General features: G+C 37.3%; 1 protein-coding gene across 3 annotated transcripts in view; it reads right to left on the bottom strand.

Annotated features, from left to right (window-relative positions):
• Positions 1 to 766: 766 nt before the first annotated feature.
• The window catches only part of LOC123877784 (mushroom body large-type Kenyon cell-specific protein 1), a 268246-nt gene continuing 245240 nt past the window's right edge, over positions 767 to 23772 (bottom strand). For all 3 annotated transcript variants that reach the window (XM_045924673.1, XM_045924672.1, XM_045924674.1), the window contains 3 exons: positions 19848 to 19988; positions 4110 to 9511; positions 767 to 3988 (listed from right to left, as the gene is read on the bottom strand). In XM_045924673.1, coding sequence (XP_045780629.1) covers positions 8176 to 9511; positions 19848 to 19988 — 1477 coding nt within the window. In that variant the 3' untranslated portion in view covers positions 767 to 3988; positions 4110 to 8175. The remainder of the gene's footprint in view (positions 3989 to 4109; positions 9512 to 19847; positions 19989 to 23772) is intronic.

Genomic DNA, 23772 nt, shown 5'->3' on the forward strand with positions numbered 1-23772 from the left:
ATATTAAGCAACCAAAGTCCATGACATTTTGCAGACATATTCTAGAAACTAATATATGTGTCTGTGGTGTTTTAGATTTCCTAAAAATATGTAGTTTTAAAATTACAGGGGCTCAAAGATTTGTATGTAAATTTTTAAGACCGCGTAACTTTGAAACCGAATATTTTAACAGAAATCTGGAAAACCACAGACATAGATACTAGTTTCTAGTATATGTCTGCAAAATTTCATGGACTTTGGTTGCTTAATATTCAAATTAAATTGGAACTACGTTTGTATGAAGCGAGTGACGGAGACACCCCTCTTAACGTAAGATACAATGATCTTAGAATATAGATAAAAGGTCATTACATAATAATTATATGAAAAAAATATTTCACTTCAAAATGATAACTACATAAGATACATTTAGTTACAACGTTATGCCGTCTCTACACGCGGGCTGAGAGAATCCAACGTGTAGAAGAGCTTTTATAGGCGTTGGCTTGTGGTTTTAAAGGCCCATGTACACGTCAGGTTATTAACAGCCTGAATCAATACCAACGTGTAGAGCGGCAACTGTAAGCGTTGGCTTATAAGTTTAATGTCCCTTATACACCTCAGGCTAAGAAGAGCCAAAAAATGAACGTGTAGTGGGACTTAAATAAGCGTTGGCTTATGATATTTAAAGTTCCTTTACACTTTAGGCCAACATAACACAGCAAATCCATCGAGTAGAATTTTTTTTTGTAAACGTTGGATCATGTCTTTTTATCTAGGTATATTAGTTGGCATAAAGTGTAGCGGAGGCTTTAGAAATAGTTACAAAGATGCAAAGTAAACCAAGAAGTTTACAATTTAATAATAATAATAGCTTCTTGATCGTGAACAATTCCACAATTTCAAATCAACTTTTTTATGTCGCCTAGCGACCAATGTTTTTGGACGTTAATTTTTTACAAAAAATGTCAGTCGAATCATCGTCGTAAGCTTAGCTTTTCAATTTTTTTTCTTTTCATCTATAAATTTGACTAGATTCAATACAATAGTGTTTTTGCCAATCACGTTTTTCCGTTCTATTTATTTTTGATTGATTTTCTCTCTTGCGTCTGTTTTTTTCGAAATAGTGTGAGTAAATGTAGAAATAGTGTATAATACATCACTTTTTACTGAGGAAGTGAATAATATATATTATGTCTATTTATTTATTATTAATAAAAATAATAATAGAAAATATTGAGTTTGCTTAAAATATTTAGCAATTACCTGTTTGAAAGAGGCTGTTCGTTTATTACCTAAGAAAATTTTGAGGAGGAAGACAGAAACCTTAATGCTTGAAACTCACAAAATGCGCGATGGCAGTGTATTGCAACGTATCATAATATGCAGCTTTGGTTCAAATTATGCTACATTAAACTACACTCAATTGCTGCAGTGAGACTTGCTTTAAATACAACTGTACATCTTGTTTTACAAATCAAACACGCTTACGCGCGCATTCTGTATTACTTCCTACAGCATTGCTGTTGAGCCACACTGCCATCGTGCGTTTTGTGTTGTTCTGACGCTGTATAGAGCTAACGTTATTATCCTGCTAAAATGGCCGAATGTCTAATCGTGACACAATCATATACTGATGCCCACTCATATACTAATCTACTAGTACTGCTATATACTAGCTGATGCCTGCGACTTCATTCGCGTGCGTATAGGTTTTCTAAAAATCCCATGGGGACTCGTTGATTTTCCGGGATAAAAAGTAGTCTATGTGTTAATCCAGGGTATATTCTATCTCTATTCCGAATTTGAGCCAAATCTGTTCAGTAGTTTTGACGTGAAAGAGTAACAAACATACATACAAAAAAACTTTAGCCTTTATAATACTAGTGTTAAGTGAGATAGATTAATAGCTCTCACTAACTCAAGTAAAAATTTATAATCACGACTCTTAATCATTTTTCCTCCCTTATAGATCTCTAAATCTAATCTCGTTGGCTCGTTGGCCTCGCCAACGCCTCGGTTTCAACGTATACTACGGCCTTAAAAAAGGTAACTGCCATTTATTATATACTTTTTAAAAGTAGGTATCGAAAAATTCTGGGGGTTGGATTTTTCAATCGCTAAATAAACTTTAGTTGACAAATAAATTTGTAATTTTGAAAGTATTCTGATTTAAATAAAAAATATTCGATATATTTATTAGCCCTAAAAAAATATTTAAGTAATAACCGAACAGCGCCCAAAAAAGAAAACTAAATAATATCAATAAAAACTAAAGGAACAAAGTAACAAAAAAAAACATTAAGGCGAATAATGTACAGAATATATTGAAAAAAATATACCATTAAAACTTGTACTCAGTAATTAAATAACAATATTTATAATTTGATCTCCTCAGCTCATTTGTTTGATATACAAATAAAAAAAACATATTTAATGAGCTTTTCAATTAATTCTTTATACATTGAGAGCTAGTGGACTATTTATATTAAGTGTTTTTACACTCCACATTTTCTATAAAACACTCTACATAAGATATTTAATATGGACAACCGAAAACCTGACAGAACTACCTCGATCCTAAATAATAAAAATATGATTTTTATTTCAAGCATAAACCATTGACGTAATAATTATATCATTCAAATTGCTATTATATAACATAATACCTGTAATATAACAAAACAATCGTAAGATGTAGTATTTTACAGTTCAATGAATGTGTTTATTGTACAGTTACATGTTATATAAAAGTTATATGAATAGCAATTGAAAAATATAATTAATATTATGTAAATATGTGGTAAATCTGTCGAAGATAGCTGTGCCATATTATACATCGGTATAACTGTATGTTATGTAAAGTGTAATACAGTATAAAAACACTTTAAACAAAACATCCACTTACTCTTAGACCGTTAGGAAAATAACAGTGTCTATCTTACACATTGGTCCGTTGTCTAAATAAATTTTTTTCTTATCCGATCACAAACTAAAATATATTTTATTTAGTCTGACAACACTAAAAAACAATGTTCCCCAGTATGTGATGTGAAGTTCTAAGCGTTTACCATTCACGATTATGTCGAATGTCGGTACTTATTGAAATCCTGATATACCTACTACCAAAATCAGTTTTTTTCTTTAGAAAAGCATTGGTCCATAATATGTATACCACTGTTTTTTTGAAAATTTCCTAAAAAGGACCTAGAAATTATTGTCCTTATTTGAGTTTTAATTAAAGTAAATATTTTTTTCGTAGATTAAAGGGGGTTGCTCACGCTGCAAGACTCACAACTGATGTAGGCGATGCCGCCTCTTGTAGGTTGAATAATATGATTGATATACCTACATATATTATTAATAATTGTTGTAAAATTAAACTATGAATGATAATTTGGCGATTTTATTTCTCTAAAATTGATATTTTCATACTTAAGGGGCATATCAGGTTCTTAGTACTGACATTTGAAATACACAATGTGAAATTCGAATTTTATTTTACACTATCATTTTTTCAATAAAGATAATATTTATATTTAATATGTCTAAATTAAATGCTTTTTGTTGTACATTATTTTTAACGTGGCCAACCCACGTCCACTGCTTCCTTACTTTTGTTTTAAACAAAATACAATTAACCAAGCGATAATTCTAATAAGTAATAATATAATAAAGGAATTATTGTTATATAAAAAAGTACAATAATTGTTTTATTTAGTTTAAAATTAATCTTCTATGGAAACATACATAATATTATGGATATAGAAGGGAAACGATAGGTGAAGCTTATAATATATTATCGACCTTATGCCGGGTGTCAACCGGAAACGCGGGTGACACAGTGTGCGCTGTTTTATATACATAGTTCAAACCACAGACCAAATAAAAAAAGAAAAATAGGGTTAAGTTCGCACTATTGTATAACCTGCGCGCAAAAACTTTGCGCGCGGTTATGCTGTACAAAATATTTTTCATGCTTTCTTATTTCTGCGTAATATATTGTAGACTAACTTAAGAATAGAATAGAATAGAATAGAATAGATTTTTATTCAAATAAACTTTTACAAGTGCTTTTGAATCGTCAAATAATTTACCACTGGTTCGGAATGCCGTTCCTACCGAGAAACCTAACCTAAGTTACAAAATATGCGTAAATATACCAAGAAAATTAATTTTTGGTTATTAAAATTTAAAAATTAAATATGTGTGAACTTAATTTGAAGAAAGAATAAAAATATTATTGACTTTTTTATAGTATAATTAGTGTCAGTTATTATAGTACGTATAAAACATTAAAACACCTATTTTTCTATTTTTTACTTTGATCTTATATTCATATGCGTATAAGACGCTTAGTGTCACCGCGCCTGCAGTTGGCATTCGGCTATATACAAAGATACAGTCACACAAACAAACAACATTGTGTTTACGAATGCTTAGAAATAAGATCTGGCAATGTCTTTTAAGGTATTCAAATGTCATACACATATGAAATAAACGGATTGTTCTGTTACAGCGACGAAATAAGAAAAAATACCAATAAATTTTCAAATTAGAAGCGAGCCAGCGCATCTACTTTGTTATTAGAATTTCGTTACATTTGAAAATTTTAACTATTAAAAAATAAAAAATATTAAAAAGTGACCCAAAAGTTGGATGCGGTCTTACCGCGCGAATATAATTCGCAGTGTAGGCTTAGCCTAAAATGAAGTCAAGTATTGTTACCATTTTTAAAATGGAATATTTCTTTTTTTAATTTATGTGATTTATTTTATTACGCCGTTGACTCTAGTAGCAGATCATACAGTCTATCTATTTCATATTATGTTTTTGACAACGATATAATGATCGCCTAAAAACCGATATAAGTATTAAATCCGGCTCAGGGCGACGTGTGTTAAGATTAGATTGCACTTAAAGATTATTTTATAATGCTTTTTAGTAAAAAAATGCAACTTCCTTTCATTGTCTTTTTGTTCCTGGCCAAGTCGAGGACCGTTCAAGAATAACCTAACCCTTAAGAAAATTTATTACAAATACGAAAAAAAATTAACAAAATATTAAAGAATTACTACCGCCTACCTATTAATTCAAATTACACTACATTATCAACTAAAATGCTTAAAACTATGTGGAAAAATGATTGAACAATATACAATAAAAACGATTCACTAATAAACCAGTGATCTCTTCAAAAAGCGAAAAATTTAAACGAGCTTTACTTATAAAGGAAAAGAATTCATCGATTAGAGTTGCCAGTAGAAAAACAAATTTCAAGGCAAAGGCATTGATGTATTCAGCCTAATTTTTTTTCGGTAAAAAAGTATACAAAAATTCCTTTGCAATTATTATAAAGGCGTGTATCCATTATGAAACTGATCGAGTGTAGAAAAGCTGATCTAATTGCGGAGATCACTGTCAATAACGTGTCAAGGCGGCGTATACCATTTGTACAGACCGGCCGAGTATCAAACTCGACATTTTTCTACTACATATCAGTCGCAACTCTCTTTAAAACCGGGAATAGAACCCCAAACACTTTGCACAAAACAATGACATGTATAACATCTCAATATAATATTGTAATCATATATAGGGTTATTTTAAAAATAAAGCCACTTAAAAATTAACTAACGTTATAAAATAAGATTAAACAACATAATGATTTGTTCCCGATGCGAAAAATATTTATATTATTAATTAATTAATTAAAAAAATCTAATAACATTCTAAACGGAATGTTTTTTAACATCTAAATTCTCTTTGCAATTTGTCCCATCCTATTATCTCTGTACAAACTTACACAAAATAACTTTTTTTAAGCTATCAACAAATGTTCAGGCATAACACACAGATTGATTTGTGTACGTATTAAAAAAAGTTGTTCGATTTCAAATTTCGAATTTGGAATCAATTTGAAATGCGGTCTGGTGGGCTCTAGCCAACGCGCCAAACTAAAATGTCTTTTTTTTATTTAAAAATATTCCCTACAAGTGTGTTTTATCAATATAAATGCATAATTATAACAGTTAAGATAGATTTTTTTGAGGATTAAACGCTAAAAAGACATCAAAAATTATACACAGAGGGAAAGAAATAAACGTGAAAACATGCTATCGACTAGTTTAAATTTCGAATATAAAAATTTCGTTTTTTTTTTTTTTTATAGAGTGTGCGTTCGACATCCCAGCTTTTGGATATGTATTACGATTTTGTTTCAGATTATATAATTACTCTTTTTTCAATTTCTAATAACTTTTTTCGGTGCTTGCATATAAACGTTATTTTTTTGTCGTCAAAATGTCGATCGCAGACTCCCTTAACTTCTTTTATCTCATCACTCGTGGTCTCCGAAGAAAATGTACGACAATAATTTTATTTTAACTTGTATATAATATATGTATATTTTAATTACATACACAATACAAAGACTTCTTAATTTCCAATGAGGCGACATTTACACGTAACTTACTATAAGTAATCGTATGATAATTTTATATCCAAATATTTTTACCTAAATTTACTTTTGGGAGAGCGTATACAATTTTTCCTTTCGTACTATACCTCCATAATATATTTTCGATTGAACACCAAAAAATGTCACAAATGTGAAGATATCAATTTTTTTTGAGGATTTTCTTTTGGGCTAATAATTTTTAAAGTCGACAAGAATATAATAATGATTATTCATATTTTTGTATAGTCGATAAAACATTTAAAACTTGGACCATGAAAAATAAGAATATATCTTCTTAAGATACAATAATAGTACATAAAATATATAAGTTCACTAGATGTACTAGATTTAGTCGTGAAGCGCCGGTGTATACCCGACCGCCCGACGCAAACCGCACTCGTCCTCGTAATACCTAAATATCACATTTAGTAATATGGAAATCCACGTGTCAGCACACACACACATTTAAATTACTATTTTTTACAAAATAATAATTGCACAATCGGCTTCGTGGAGCCACGGAAATACGCCTGTCCCTCTCTCGCACGCACTTCCGGCCCCGCGCCAGAAAGAGATGGTGTGACCGATCCCGCCGTAGCTAATTTCATTCAATATATTACCTATCTAATTATAAAAACACCGCACAAAATCTGCGTTTATTCACTTAAAAATCGATAACATTTACACTCATAGCTAGCTTTATAATTAATTTGTTACATTGTTTTTTTATTTACTTAAAAATATTTAAATAGTTGATTTTATAACATTAACTTTTGGTTGTCTTTTACTTAAAACAAGTTCAAAAGTGAGGCATCCGGAGCTAGGAAATAAATTTTGGACAACCTGATTGCTGAGCGGATCCAGTGTTATACTGACATCGTACGTGAACGGCGTACCAGCGTACCGTCGGACACAAATTATATTAAATATCGTTTAAAAAACGAACAGTCTAAAATCTAAAATCGAAGAGGGTAATCGAAAAACTATACGAAAACTAGTACTTTAAATTTTTTTGCACCAAGAAAATTTTACATTTTTAAAATAGAACATACGAGTTCAGTATAACCCTGGACTCCACATGGATCACACAAAACCCACCGGTCCACTAATCATGGGCGTCTAAACACTATTTTATTTAATTGTGATTATTGCATTAGTAAAGCTGTGTCATATCGAATCGGTTGTGACTTTAGGTAACTATTGTGATTATTTGGTGATACATCGTGTAACCGTGGAGGGGTTGAGGGGGAAGCGGAACCTACTGCGGAACTGACTTAGGCTTGGATTAAACGAATCTAGTTTCACTCTGGTTTCTGGTCCGATAAAAAGTACAAAACGGGCGTGGCTTATGGAACCGGAACGTGAGTAGTCGCCTTAAATCATCAACTTTTTAATACAGTTTGCATCAGGTAAAATGAGCTCTACAGTAGAGGTCTCTACGTATATTGTGTACTTTACAATGCACGTAGCGAAAGATTGATTGACGAACTAATGACGCGGTGGGTCAGACTCCCGCCGCCGAACTTCTCGGTATGCCACCAAATAAATAAATCACCCACTACGAAAGTTCAATTTCAGAGTTCCTTTTACCTGATGTGTACCAGAGTGGAACCAGATTGGGATAATCTGTAGAGAACTGAACTACTGCAGGGGGTGTGAAGGGGGGTTGTAAATGCACAAACGGGCGGTCTATTGCACTAGCGGGAATGTTCCGAGGGGGCTCGGCGCGGCGGAGGCTAGGCGCGCTCCCCGCACCCCGCACTTTCAGCCGGCGACTCGGGCGGCGGCGTCGGAGTGCCGTTACGAGGTCGGAGCTCCTTCGCCCGAAGCCGTTGCACCGTCTCGCGTATTTCCGCCGCCAACTGCTGGTCCGAGTCCAGCCGGGGACGCCTCGCCAGAGGTTCTTCCCCAGGGGACGCTCGCCTCCGCATCGATCCCCCAGGGGGCGACGCGGGCGGCGCACTCAGCCGCTGCAGCAACGCCGCTCCCGGTCGCTCCAAGCTCGACCGAATGATACCCTCGAGGAACGATCCGTTCGCGGGAGGAGGCGCCTCTTCCCTCAACCGTCTCATCATATGCGACGCGTACAGGTCCGGCGCAGGCGGAGGCGCGAACCCGGCCCCCGCCCAGAAAGGGTACCCAGGAGGATAACCACCTTCAGGACCATTTAACCCATTCGTAAATGGCTTTGTCGGCGGTTTCGGAGGAGGTTTCGGTGGCTGAGGTTTGATATCTTGAGGAGGCTTCGGCTCCCGCTTCCGCGGCCTCATTAAGTGTCTCTCCTTAACCTTGTACTCTAGAGTTGAATGTGGGACGCCGTAGTACGACCCGGCGCGGTGCACCGACATCTCCCCTCTTTGGACAGCTTTCACCGCTTCCACTAAACTATCCCTATCATAGTTCCTGTATTTCCCTCGTTTTGGTCGTGTGCCCTTCCCGCCTGTAGCTGGCTGTCCATTATTGTTCGAATTCATCTTAGAATTGCTCGGCATCGCGTAGTTCCTCTGGTTGTCTGGAGGTGTTTTTATAACTGAGACGTGCCTGTCTGGCCCTCGTAGAAAAGGTAAGTCGGGTTGGTGAGGTCTATCTAAAGGCTGTTGGAACTTTTGGCTGATGCTTTTCGCTATAACATCGCTTAGAGATGTGAAGATTTGTTGAGTGGGTGGTTGAGGGTCTGCGAAAACTGAGAGGGGCATGAATTGGGAGGGTGGATTTAGGGTCGGTTGGGGTAGGATTGGTGTGATTGGAGTGACGGGGGTGACTGGTGTCGCGGGGGATGGGCTCTTGTCGTCGGGGGGCGGGAAGGTCGGTATCTTGAGGATGACCGATGGGGGAGACTCTGGTTTGTCGGGCTCGCTGTCCTGGTCTGACTCCTGGCCGGTGTCTGAGGTGAGGCCGAACTTGTTGACCTTGTTGCGTAGGGTAGACCTGGGGATGCCGTACAGCACCGCAGCGCGCCGCGTGCCGAGGCGTCCCGACTGGATCTCCCGCAGAGCTGATTGCAGTTCATCGTCGGTGTAGGCTCGTCTCGTCGCACTGTTGCTGGACCCTTCGAGAACTGCTCGCTTTAATCTGTAACAAGTAAAAAAAATTTAATTGGGACCTTGAATCTTGAACTCTTTAGCTAAAGTCTATAGCCGGAAACGTTTCTGTTTCTTAGATTCTACTTCTAAGGCGTGTTTTTTGGATTTTCAAATTCTTATGTTATGCCTACCTAAAGTATTCGTAAATTAAAACCATTAACATTAGTAATAATAATAATATAAGCCTTTTATTACTGAAAATAAAATTTACATTTTAAAATACAATATTATGTAAGTTATACATGCTTTTTAGGTAAGTTTACATAATTCGAATTTTTAATTTTATAACCATTAACATTAGTTTAGTTTAAATAAAGATAATATTATTATTAGTTTTTACATATCTAACGGCACTCCGAGTACTAGTAACATTAGCATGTTGGTGACGGGACCTTGAAGTTTTTACCCATCCCAAAACAAACTGCCAAACGTGTAAAGTACTAGTTAGGTGTAGCCCGTACGAAATGACTTCACTGTGGTTCAGCTCAGTTCTACGGACTAGAGTCGTACTTTAGACATGATATTTGACACATAAAGTTTTTTTTCTCTCTCTCTTCTGGCTTTAAAAACATTAGCCAATGTCAAGTTTGTAGTTATTTGTAACAAGTTAGTTAAACTATACAAGTATGGACCCCGTCTGTGCCGGCGCTCGCCGACATACGCACGGCACCCCCTTAGAGCGCTTTCCAGTCAGTTTTAACAAAAAAAAACACTGCAAAAAGGCAGAGCACGCCCGCCAGCTAACACCAACACAGACGAAGTCACACATAAAGTTAAAATGGCGCGTGAGAACTAATTTTTTACGTGTTATACTAATTTATATTATTTGCCAATGAAGTTACAGTCAATGCTACATATTCATCGATGTACATATTATAATCCAAAAATAACACAACATCAGACTCTTTCATTGAGTCACAAGACAAGACAAAGAATTCCATGCTTTCTTGCACATTTAAATAAATAGGGAGACATTTCAGCGTTCAAACCACAGCCAGCGATCTTTCAGAGTACTGCGTTCCTTTCTGTCTAACCCGAGATCTAACATTCATCTAACTCTCCCCATTATGAAAGGTTTTTCAGAAATTTCACCCGAACAAAGCCGTCGTGGGTCCAAGTTACATAAGTTAAATATTACTGAATAGGACCTAGACTTTGTTGTCTGTCTGTTTATCTAGCAGGTAGGTAGGTCTTATAGCACATATAAAGGAAAAATCCGAAAACCATGAATTTGTGGTTACATCACAAAAAAAAATGAGACCATGAACAGGCAACTAGTATTTTCAAGTTTCAAAACAAGATAACTATGCCAAGTGGGGTATCATATCAGGTTTTACCTTTACATTCTAAAACAGATTTTTATTTATTTTTATGCATAATAGTTTTTATTTATCGTGCAAAATGTCGGGAAGAATACCAGAGTACGGAACCCTCGGTGCGCGAGTCATACTAGGCCGGGTTTTATAAAGATCTATCATCCAATCTTAGCTACTGCATAGATTACAGAGAACGCGAAATGTGGAACTCTCTAACTCCAATAGACCGTCGGTTGTGTGATTACGCCTATAAATTGAGTCACTGAACAATATGGGTCAACACACATCACCGTGCCAACAACACCGGTCAACACCCCGCAATCGGTCGCAAAAACTCCTCTAAATTCAACATTTCAAAACCGCCCGCTATATTAAACACTCAGATAACGAAATGCGAAATATTTACTCGTGGACTCACCGATAACGGACTACTATGAATGCGTCTTTATCTTTTTCCCTTCGTCTTTTATTTCCTACAGATTCACATTCAAAATTCAACGTTATAACTGTTGAAATATGGTTGGTTTTGCATTGGGTGGGTTGGGTCGTCTTTAGTTTCATCTTGGGTTTTACTTTCTTATTTTTCGATATCGTTGACAGGGAATATCGGACCTTATTATGTGGTGGGAGGGGGGTGTTTCGCTTGACGGCAGAAGCGAGGATGGAAGGTCGATGCACCGTCGTCTATGCATTTTTATTTGTTTTGGTGAGTCGTGCGACCCACATCGGGGTCCCGAATGAATTTATTCTGTTATCGATTGGATACTGTGCATAATATCGGTGCTGAAATCGAGACTGTCTCTCGTACTACTACTAGTCTGCTCGCTTTGATCGTTGCTCGGCCGGGCGATTTCGTATAACGAGACGATTCTACGGCTGGTGATTTGGTACAAGTTACCCAAAGTTATACGTATACTTAGATAGATTTTTTTTTAATTCAGATACAAGTTAGCCCTTGACTGCAATCTCACCTGGTGTTAAGTGATGATGCAGTCTAAGGTGGCAACGTGTTAACCTGGGAGGGATATGGCAATTTTTATTCCATGGTGACTGGGAAACCTAGCCAAAGCACCTATCTACCTACTTAGGTCAGCGCATTTAGCTCGAAGAAGCGAAAGAAGTTGGGGTCCTAAGCTGTTGAAATGGGGATCCCGTATTTTGAGAAGCACCTCACTAGATGCGATCCAGTACCTACCCACCTAGGTACTTAGTAGGTAAAACAGATAGATACTCAAAATAAATTAAGTATCAATATTTTAAGAACAGGATAGTGTAATTATACCTATTTTTCAAAAAATAATTAATGAAGTAACTTGGAATGTATAATTAATTACCGATGGCGGCCCCGCTTCACACTTGACCTATTTTGCGCAAACACAATTTTAACAATGGCTGACTGTCCTTTAGTTACCTAAGTATTTCAAAAAATATTTATGCTCTTAGCCTCTATAGGTACCTATACCTATTATTCACATTTATCGCCAACTAAGAAAGAAAAGAAAGAAAGAAAAACTGTTTATTTGGTACCAACAAAAATATAAATTAAAATAAATAAAATATGAAATGGGACGCGTGGTGTGTGGTGCCAAAATGGACTCGACTAGTATTAAGTTTCGACTAGTATTGCGCCTTACTGCGCCAACTTCATAAGTATGGATTTAGGTATTTAAAAATCCCGTGGGAACTCTTTGATTTTTTGAGATAAAAAGTAGCCTATGTCACCCTTCAGGACTTAAAATATGCCTATACAAATATCACGTCAATCTAATGCTCCGTTGCGACGTGATCGAGGGACTAACCAACAAACCAACCAATAAACACACTTTAGCATTTATAATGGTAAGGTATGGGGAACGAAATAGAGATGAATATTTTACAGGCAACAACAACTTATAAAGCAAAATCTCACAAAGAATTTCGTCACAATCGGTCTCATGGATAGGCTGTGAAAAGCTAGCAGACAGACAGACCCACTTTCAGGTTTATAAATCTAAAAGACTTTAAAGGAAAAGGTGACTGATTAACTGAATGACGACATATCTATCAACCCCAGCTTAAAATACTGAACGGATCGAGCTGAAAGTCCTGTAGATAGATAGCTATTATGATGTGGACATCCAATAAGATTTTTTTTTGAAAATTCAACCATTAAGGGGTAAAATAGGAATTCGAAAGTGTAGTCCACGCGGACGAAGTTGCGGGCTTCAGCAAGTTATAAATATGGATGCAGTAAAGTTATTTTGACGGTAAGCAAAATGTTCGAACTTACGCTCGAACCCACAAAATAATGAGGAAGATGTATGTACAATTTAATGATAGGTAGATAATATAACTATATACTTACAAGGACCAGTTTCGAAAAGGTCGTCTTTATTTAAAACAGAGGTTCCTATTATGTTCCCAATGCATCAGTGGCCTTCCGCCTCGTTATACGAAATCGTTCGCTCGAAAACTCAAAGCGACATAGTTTTAAGGAAACAAAATGAATTTAAAAAACCGGCCAAGTGCGAGTCAGGCTCGCGCACCGAGGGTTCCGTACTCGAGTAATTTTTCCGACATTTTGCACGATAAATCAGAAACTAATAGGCATAATATGCATAAAAATAAATAAAAATCTGTTTTAGAATATACATTATATATTTACATATACATTTAATGATGTAACCACAAATTCACGGTTTTCGGATTTATTCCTTTACTTGTGCTATAAGATCTGCCTACCTGCCACATGACTCCCGGTCAACGGGAAGTACCCTATAGGTTTTCTTGACAGACACGACGGACGGACGGACGGACAGACAGACAAACAGACAGACAGACAACAATATGAGGGTTCCGTTTTATCTTTTGAGTTACGGAACCCTAAAAATTGGTCAAGTGCTAGTCAGACTAGCACACAAAGAATTCCGTAGGTAAGTAGTATAGGTACCTACCATCGAAATAACACTTTTTAATTTTTTTAATCTTTATGGCGGCCACTTTGATACTGGTAAGTGGTAACCCGTTAATAAAGAAGTGGCAAGTGGCAACCTTAGTAGTTACTAGCCGACGCCCACGACTTCGTCCGCGTGGATTTAGGTTTTTCAAAATCCCGTAGGAACTCTTTGATTTTCCGGGATGAAAGTAGCCTATGTGGTAATCCAGGATATTATTCATATCCATTCCGAATTTCAGCCAAATCCGTCCAGTGGTTTTTGCGTGAAGGAGTAACAAACATACACACACACACACAGACGTACACATATACACACAAACTTTCGCCTTTATAATATTAAGTGTGATAGTATGGATGCGTCACAACTCATAAGTCACCAATAATAATAAAACTCTTGTCGGTCTGTAGGTTTTGTTTCGTAATCTCGCAAACTCCGAGCGTTGACTTGCGATACGCGTTCTTTGACACCGAAATGCAATATTTATTCATATCGTACATAATAATATACAAACTGTAACTATGTTTACATTCAATTTCATATTTGCGTATTGCACTTTCACATGTTTCACTCACTGTATGAAAGTTTGTGTGTATGTGTGTGTGTGTGTATGTTTGTTACTCCTTCACGCAAAAACTACTTGACGGATTTGGCTGAAATTTGGAATGGAGCACCCTGGATTAGCACATAAGCTACTTTTTATCCTGAAAAATCAAAGACTTCCTACGGGATTTAAAAACCTAAATCCACGCGGACGATGTCACGGGCGTCAGCTAGTCACACTAATATTATAAAGGCGCTGTGTATGTGTGTATGTTCGTTACTCTTTCACGCAAAAACTACTGGACGGATTTGGCTGTTTAGAACGGAGTTAGCTTAGGCGGCTTTTTATTCGGGAAAATCAGAGTTCCCTATAAAAAACCTATACGTATCCACGGCAACGATGTCTCGGGCATCAGCTAGTAAAACAATTGTTATTTCATTATCATCATCATCATCAGCCTACCGCCAGCTCACTACTGATAGGTTTCCTTCATCGCATTATATTTGTTACTTTGTGTCCCTGGACCCACCCGCCGCGCCTGCGACTTCAGTGTGGAGACACCTTTACACTTTAACAGGGCTCTCTTCGTCACTTACTCCATACAATCGTAGTCCCAATTTCATTTGAATATTAAGCAACCAAAGTCCATGAAATGCAGACATATTCTAGAAACTAATATCTGTGTCTGTGGTGTTTTAGATTTTTCTAAAAATATGTAATTTTAAAATTACAGGGGCTCAAAGATTTCTAAGTGAATTTTTAAGACCGCGTAACTTTGAAACCGAATATTTTAACGGAAATCTGGAAAACCACAGGCATAGATATTAGTTCCCGGAACGTTTCTACAAAATTCCATTGAGTATGATTGATTAGTATTCCAATGAGAGACGAACTACGTTTGTATGGAGCGAGTGACGGAGAGACCCCTCTTAATTACTAGTATCTAGTATCCAATAATAATGGCGTCTTGTCAAAAGTCTATTGACCCTATAAAGTTTTGTTTCTCAAGTTCCCAGCGCATTGTATGCGCGGGTGCAGTGCTGTGTTTCTGTAGGAAGTGATATGCTTTGATTGTTATTACTGCAATTCCGCAATCCTAGTGCAATAGTTCCCGTACCGAGCGTCCGTAGATCTTATCGCGCGTTGTGATTAGAGCAAAATTCCTTGCACGCGCCTAATTTTCATTATTTTTGTCACTTTTTGTCCCTAGACTTACAATACTACCACTCTTTGTAAGTTACACCGATGTTGTACCTGCGCAGAAATATTATTTTTAAATGGCGCGACAATATCCCAACCAATCTAGCGCGCGTCCGTTCGCTATTGGTTATTACCTAAGCGTGACTTATAAATTCAAATTCAAAATATTTTTATTCAATTAGACTTTTACAAGATCTTTTGAATCGTCAAAAGCATCTACCACTGGTTCGGAATATATATAAGAGTGGTAGTGTTAAAGATCGGTGTCTAGACACCTTTACACTTTAATTACTAGTATCAAATAATAATGGCTTCTTGTCAAAAGTCTATTGACCCTATAAAGTTTTGTTTGTCTAGTTCCCAGCGCATTGTATGCGCGGGTGCAGTGCTGTGTTTCTGTAGGAAGTGATATGCTTTGATTGTTATTACTGCAATTCTGCAATCCTAGCGCAATAGTTCCCGTACCGAGCGTCCGTAGATCTTATCGCGCGTTGTGATTAGACCAAAATGCCTTGCACGCGCCTAATTTCCATTATTTTCGTCACTTTTTGTCCCTAGACTTACAATACTACCACTCTTTGCAAGTTACACCTGCGCAGAAATATTATTTTTAAATGGCGCGAAAATATCCCAACCAATCTAGCGCGCGTCCGTTCGCTATTGGTTATTACCTAAGCGTGACTTATAAATTCAAATTCAAATTCAAAATATTTTTATTCAATTAGACTTTTACAAGTTCTTTTGAATCGTCAAAAGCATCTACCACTGGTTCGGAACATATATAAGAGTGGTAGTGTTAAGAGGGCTCTCTCCGTCACTCGTTTCCATTCGTTTCATACAATCGTAGTTCCAATTTCATTTGAATATTAAGCAACCACAGTCCATGAAATTTTGCAGACATATTCTAGAAACTAATATTTATGTCTGTGGTTTTCCAGATTTCTGTTAAAATATTCGGTTTCAAAGTTACGCGGTCTTAAAATTTTCATACAAATCTTGGAGCCCCTGTAATTTTAAAACTACATATTTTTAGAAAAATCTAAAACACCACAGACACAGATATTAGTTTCTAGAATATGTCTGCAAAATTTCATGGACTTTGCTTGCTTAATATTCAAATGAAATTGGAACTACGATTGTATGAAACGAGTGGAAACGAGTGACGGAGAGAGCCCTGTTAAAGATCGGTGTCTAGACACCTTTACACTCTAATTACTAGTATCAAATAATAATGGCGTGTTGTCAAAAGTCTATTGACCCCATAAAGTTTCGTTTCCCCGGTTTAATGAGCGCGTTCACAGCGCATTGTGTGCGCGGGCGCAGCGCTGTTTCAGTAGGAAGTGCCATGCTGTGATTGTTATGTGTTCCGCGCAATATAGCGTGGTATGTGACCATGGCGAATTGGCCAGGTTCCTTGTGCCAATCAGCTTGATATCGTAAAGTGTAGGGGAACTGGGAAAATCATGTTCAAATGATTTTTACCCGACTACGGCAAAGCCAAAAGGAAGATTATGATTTTAGCAGTCTATGTATGTAGGTTTGTGTATGTATTCCACCATAGCGCCTAAACTACTGAGCCGATTTTGATGAATGAGGTGTCAATCAATTCGTTATTACGTTCCGGTATGATTTGAATTTTGAACCTGCGTCTCTCCTGGGCATCGCACCCATCGACTAACTAGACCACGGCTCACTAACTGCCTGTGATGTTTAAGATAATGTTCATCATCATCAGCCTGTGGACTTCCACTGTTGACCATAGACCTTCCCTAAAGAGCGCCACCACACCCGGTCCTCAGCCTTCCTCATCCAGCCACTTTCCGCCAGCCGCTTTATATCGTCAGTCCATAGTGCTGGAGGGCGTCCCACACTACGTTTGCTTAAACGCGGTCTCCACTCAAGGACTTTCCGGCTCCAACGGCCATCACCTCTACGACAGGCATGGCCTGCCCACTGCTACTTCAGCTTGCTAATAGTTTGGGCTATGTCAATGACCTTGGTTCTCCTGCGGATCTCCTCATTTCGGATCTTATCCCTCAGGGAAACCTAACATAGCCCTCTCCATAGCTCGCTGAGCAACTTTGAATTTGTGGACGAGGCCGCTAATAATGAATATCAATTCAATACTGTTCAGTATAATACAGTAAATTTTTCAAAAATGTAGACACCTATTTAAAATTACTTGGTTTCCTTGAAGTATAGGTAAAAACACTATCATAAAAATTATAAATGGTCAATTGTCATCTATTTTATTCAATAACTTCAAAACTATTTAAGTAAATTAAAATTAAATTCATCTATTTCCTTGAAATATAATTTTGCTAAAGTTAAGTTTAAAACGCGAACCTATCAACAGATGGCGCTGTAGCACGCAAGTCCGCACTTTAATCGCACCGTCTGCTTATAATGTAAGATCAGAAGATAGTTTTTTGTTTACAACAACAGTATTTATATTGTGTTTCAAAAATTCAAAAGTAATTTTTGTAATAGATACTATTTTTATGGTATCTATCAGACTTCCTACGATTGTTTTCGAAATTCGAATGTACATGGGGCATGGTACCTGTAAGAATTCACCCTAAAACTCTTTGAAATACCCTGAAATACATTTTTTTTTCAGCTGAAGGTCCAGCGGGCAGGTCATGCTGTCACAGAACCGATGGCTGTTAGGGCAGAGGTGTTCTGGAGTGGAGACCGCATATATAGATCAAAGTAGCATGGGTACGTGTCGTCATTATATACTAATTACCAAACACCTGTATAGACTGGTTTTTTTAATCGTGTGCACTGATGCCTTATTAGTCATCTACACCGTGACAAGCTCACACACTTTATCACTTCTATCCCTACCTATTTTGAATTCTGTGAGTTATCATGACGTGATCATAGTGAGTTAGTTATTCATGGGTACTTTAAAACTGGTTGAAAACGCGTACCAAGGCTGTTAAAATGTAGAAAAAACAGCTAATCGGCATAATGGTATTTCAACCCCCACCCCATGGGGGTAGTATTTTAGCCTGACGAAATACACTGAGCGTGTTAGAGGCGATGCCCGTACCGATAAGAATAGGGAAATTTACATTAAATTAAGGTCAAATTGTTAGTGGCTTCAATCCATTTAGTTAGTTTAGTTGTAGTAGAAAGATGTAAAATAGGTAAAGTATTGGGCCTCGAGTGAAAGTAATCGCGTGAAAACTCATTGGCATAGAGTAGGTATTGGAAATTTGTTGATATAACTACTTACTATAAGTACCTACATCGAAGACGCTGGCCAAGTGCAGATTGGTAGACTTCACACACCTTTGAGAACATTATGGAAAATTGTCAGGCATGTAGGTTTCTTCACGATAATCCATACAAATATTCTGTATGCGAAAGTGTGTCTGTCTGTCTGACTATCTGTATGTCTGTCTGTCTGCTACGTTTTCACGGCCCAACCGCTGAACCGATTTTAATGAAAGGTACAGACTTGGGATACTTCCCGGGGAAGGACATAGGCTACTTTTTACGCCGGAAAATCAAAGAGTTCCTACGGGATTAAAAAATCGAAATACACGCGGGCAAAGCCGCGGGCATCCCCTAGTAATAAATAAATCAGAGAATCTATAATAATGGCTCAGGAAGTTACCGACATGTGGCATGTGGAGTCTACTGAATCATCCCAATCGTTATATCTGCGAATGAGTTATAACTGTATTTTAATTTTGGACATTTTGCTATTATTTTTTTTTTTTTTTGTGTGTGACCAAAATGTATCTTAATTTAATGTAACATATTGCATGCTTAAAAGCAGAATTTGGCTGTACCTTAACATCTCCACTGTTTACCCAAATTCGCAATAAAGAAATTTGATTTGATTTGATTTGATTTGAGTTGATGGGATCCGTCTCTCTGAGGCGATTGGGGTTCCGTGGCGGTTCGCTCGCAGCCAGGATGCATAAAGCGGTCTTGCTAGACTCGGCTAGGATAGTCCACCGATTTCTCAACGTTCTTATTTACCCTGTAGGTTTTCTTGACAGACACTACAGACGGACAGGCGGGCAGACAGACAGACAGACAGAATGACAGACAGACAGACAACAAAGTGATCCCATAAGGATGTATAAAGCGGTCTTGCTAGACTCGGTTAAGATAGTCCACCGCTTTCTCAACGTTCTTATCTACCCTGTAGGTTTTCTTGACAGACACCATAGACGGACAGGCGGGCAGACAGACAGACACACAGAATGACAGACAGACAGACAGCAAAGTGATCCTATAAGGGTATTTTTCCTTTTGAGGTATGGAACCCTAATAACAATAATTTATTGAACGGTAGGTATTGGATCTCACCTGTTGTTTTCAAGGTTCTTAGCGTCGGGAGGCGGAGTGCCGCTCGTGCTGGAGGTGGACTTGGCGCTCAGGTCGAGGGGCTGTTCCGCGATCGTGGGCGACGAGCTCGGCTGTGCCGCCTTGTCGCTCTCCGATAGCCTGCTGTGGAAGACATCATAACAAGTTTCACTTACGACCGAAATTAACAATAGGTATAAAAATAAAAATACAGCCTCAATAGCTCAACGGTTATAGGAGCGGACTGAAATCCGAAAGGTCGGCGGTTCAAGCCCCACCCGTTGCACTATTGTCGTACCCACTCCTAGTAAAAGCTTTACGCTTAGTTGGAGGGGAAAGGGGAATGTTAAAATCATGATTAAAATGGCTAATATTCTTTTTTTTTTAACAATTAATCTGTTGTTTTCGACAAAAGTACCTAGTAAGTACCTCTAGCCTAGTTGTGACAACGCATATCAATCGATTGCGATTGTTAAGCAACGTTGACCCAATTCGGTAACTGGATGGGTGACCGAATTTGGCCTTTTCGTTTCCTCCGTGCCTCGGAGAGCAGATCAAGCCGTCGGTCCCGGTTATTATCACTAACATCTGATAATAACTGTAAAAACCTAAGAATCGAAATAGAAAGAAGTCAAGATCCTCAGCAGTGAAATAATCCATATCCACACTAATATTATAAATGCAAAAGTGTGTCTGTCTGTCTGTCTGTTTGTCTGCTACCTTTTCACGGCTCCACAGTTTAACCGATTCTGACGTTTGGTACAGGGTTAGCTTATATTCCGGGGACGCGCATAGGCTTCTTTTTATCCCGGAAAATCAAACAGTTCCCACGGGATCTTTAAAAACCTAAATCCACGCGGGCAAAGCCGCGGGCATCCTCTAGTACGACTATAAAGAAGAAAGAGTACCTATGTTATTTTTAGGGTTCTGTGCCTCAACTAAAAATTCTACTAAAAGCGGGTAAAAAACTCAGCAGTAAAACTAAGGTTCCGTACTCAGGTATATTTTTTCCGACAAAAAATAAATAGGTTCAAAATGTTGGAAAAAATACCTGAGTACGGAACCTTAGGTACACGAGTCAGACTCGCACTTGGCCGGTTTTTTAACATTAGGTATTATAGTAATTTCTCGATTTCCTAACTGAATATTCTCGCATTTGATCTAACTTCCTTGTTAGACAAAACAATGAAATAGTTTTTTGTTCTCTCACACAACACAATGCATCAAAAACCGCTCAGGTTAAAATTATTTCTCGGATTACATGGACTAGGTATTATTATTCTAGACCAGCCGTTTCCTAGGCTTTTTATGACTAATAAAATACGTAGAAGGAAAATATTTTACACCTACCTATAATAATATCTAGGACTAAGTCCTACTTTTACTTACCTACTAATCTTAAAAAAAATAAAATTTTACAATAGCTATGTAGTATCATAAAGGAAAAGACGTGTTTGTTTATTTGTAATGAATAAACATAAAAATACTCAACCAACTTTAAAAAAAAAAGATTCTGACGAATTGAGAACCTCCTCCTTTTTTCGAAGTCGGTTAAAAAATTCATCTAGGTATAAAAAAGCCTGCTACATTATCAGTTTGAGTAGGTAACAATATCCTACTAATATTATAAACGTGAAAGTTTGTATGTATAGATGGATAAACGCACGCACGCACGCAAAAACTAGGACGGATTTGGCTGAAAGGAATGGAGATAGACTATACCCTGGATTAACACATAGGCTACTTTTTATCCCGGAAAATCAATTAATTCCTACGGGATTTAAAAAAATCTATATCTATGGAAACGAAGTCGCGGGCATCAGCTAGTGAGCTATATTTTATTAGTGAGCTATAATATATATATTTTATTTACTAGAAATGAGAGATGCCTACTACAATTATAAATTAAAAATTTATAACACCCCCAACAACTGAAGGTTATAATAACTAGAAAAGAGCTGATAACTTTCAAACGGCTGAACCGATTTTCTTGGATTATAGCTAAGAACACTCTCGATCGAGCCACCTTTTAAACAAAAAAACTAAATTAAAATCGGTTCATTAGTTTAGGAGCTACGATGCCACAGACAGATACACAGATACACACGTCAAACTTTTAACGCCCCTCTTTTTGGGTCGGGGGTTAAAAATTAATTGTAAACTTATCGAGAACATACCAAGAATTAAGAAATCACGATCTACCAAGCAATGCTGTAGACACACACCTGTTTGATCGTCTATGCGTATAAGTAGGTGTACAGGTAGGTACGGCGGACCGCGCCGACCTTATCTCGGCGGATGCTGTGCCGACAATCTTTATACTTCTTCGCTTTGAGCGGAGATGAATTTGTGTCGGCAGTTTAGTAGCGATTTTAAATTGAAAAGTGGCACACATTCATGTGAAGTTATTCTTTCCCTTTTGAAAATCGGTTTTTAATTCATTTTTCAAACTTAGGGTTTCTAAAAATACCGTAAAAATATTATGATTATATGCGCATTGTTAATGAGAATCAGGTGGACACAGTATTACGTAGGATTGCGGTTCGGACCAACAAAATATTGACAAACTTGTTTTTGTTACTAAATATTATTTTCATTTTCATTTTCCAGGATATATAAAATGTATCTACCCTATATCCATCAGGATGCAAGCTATCTCTCTAACTTTCGCCAACATGGGATAAGTGGTTAAGCATTGAAAGGTAACAGAGAGTAGATAATAATAGAATATATCAGTATCTACATACTTAGAAAATTATTAGTATAGATTTTTTGAAAACATCTGAATCTTTCACCCTTAGATCTGTTTGGGGACCATGAAATGTTAAAATACGTGAAAGTTGCGTTCGTAAAAAGCTCTGAGTCTCAAACCTAAGGAAGTTTTTCATCGAAAATTCCATCATATCGGAAAGTTTGAAATAAAGAAAATAATAGTTCAAATTTGGGTAACCCCTTAAAGCTTCAATTTAACAACATAACCGTTCCTATTCTGTAACATAAAATGACTAAGCATTTGAAAATTCAAACGAAACCCCATTCAAATCTAGGCTACCGCCTACCGCAGCTATCGAAGTATTCACCAGCAAACTGTCTGTTCGGTTCAACAAAAGCGCGAAGCTGTATCGAATAATTTCAATACTCCTTGAAGACGGCACAATAACATCACGCGGGGCTTTGTCGCTCGCCGCGTCCCGTCAATGCCGCGCTATTGAGCCGCTTTTCGTGCCGATACGTCCGTTTATATGACTACCGACGGCACTGAAATGTCACTGAAACGTAGCTGAGCTGAATTTGCAACGTTTACAGCGATTTATTGTGTTAGAGTCATTGTTGAATAGAATAAAAGATTTAGGTTCCCTTATGCAACCTTGCAGAGTGCCCTAATTCATTTTAGTTTGTACAAAGAATGACTTTAACAGAAATATATCAATGCCGCGCTATTGAGCCGCTTTTCGTGCCGATACGTCCGTTTATATGACTACCGACGGCATTGAAATGTCACTGAAACGTTGCTGAGCTGAATTTGCAACGTTTACAGCGATTTATTGTGTCAGAGTCATTGTTGAATATAATAAAGGATTTAGGTTCCCTTATGCAACCTTGCAGAGTGCCCTAATTAGTTTTAACATGTATAAAAATGACTAAGTATAAAAGAAATATATCAATGCTGCATTATAGAGTCGCTTTTCGTGCCGATACGTCCGTTTATATGACGACCGACGGCACTGAAATGTCATTGAAACGTTTCTGAGCTAAATTTGCAACGTTTACAGCGATTTATTCTGTTAGAGTCATCGTTGAATAGAATGAAGGATTTCGGTTCCCTTATGCAACCTTGCAGAGTGCCCTAATTAATTTTAGTTTGTATAAAGAATGACTTTAACAGAAATATATCAATGCCGCGCTATTGAGCCGCTTTTCGTGTCGT

Source organism: Maniola jurtina, chromosome 24 (genome assembly GCF_905333055.1).
Source record: "Maniola jurtina chromosome 24, ilManJurt1.1, whole genome shotgun sequence".
NCBI lineage: Eukaryota > Metazoa > Arthropoda > Insecta > Lepidoptera > Nymphalidae > Maniola > Maniola jurtina.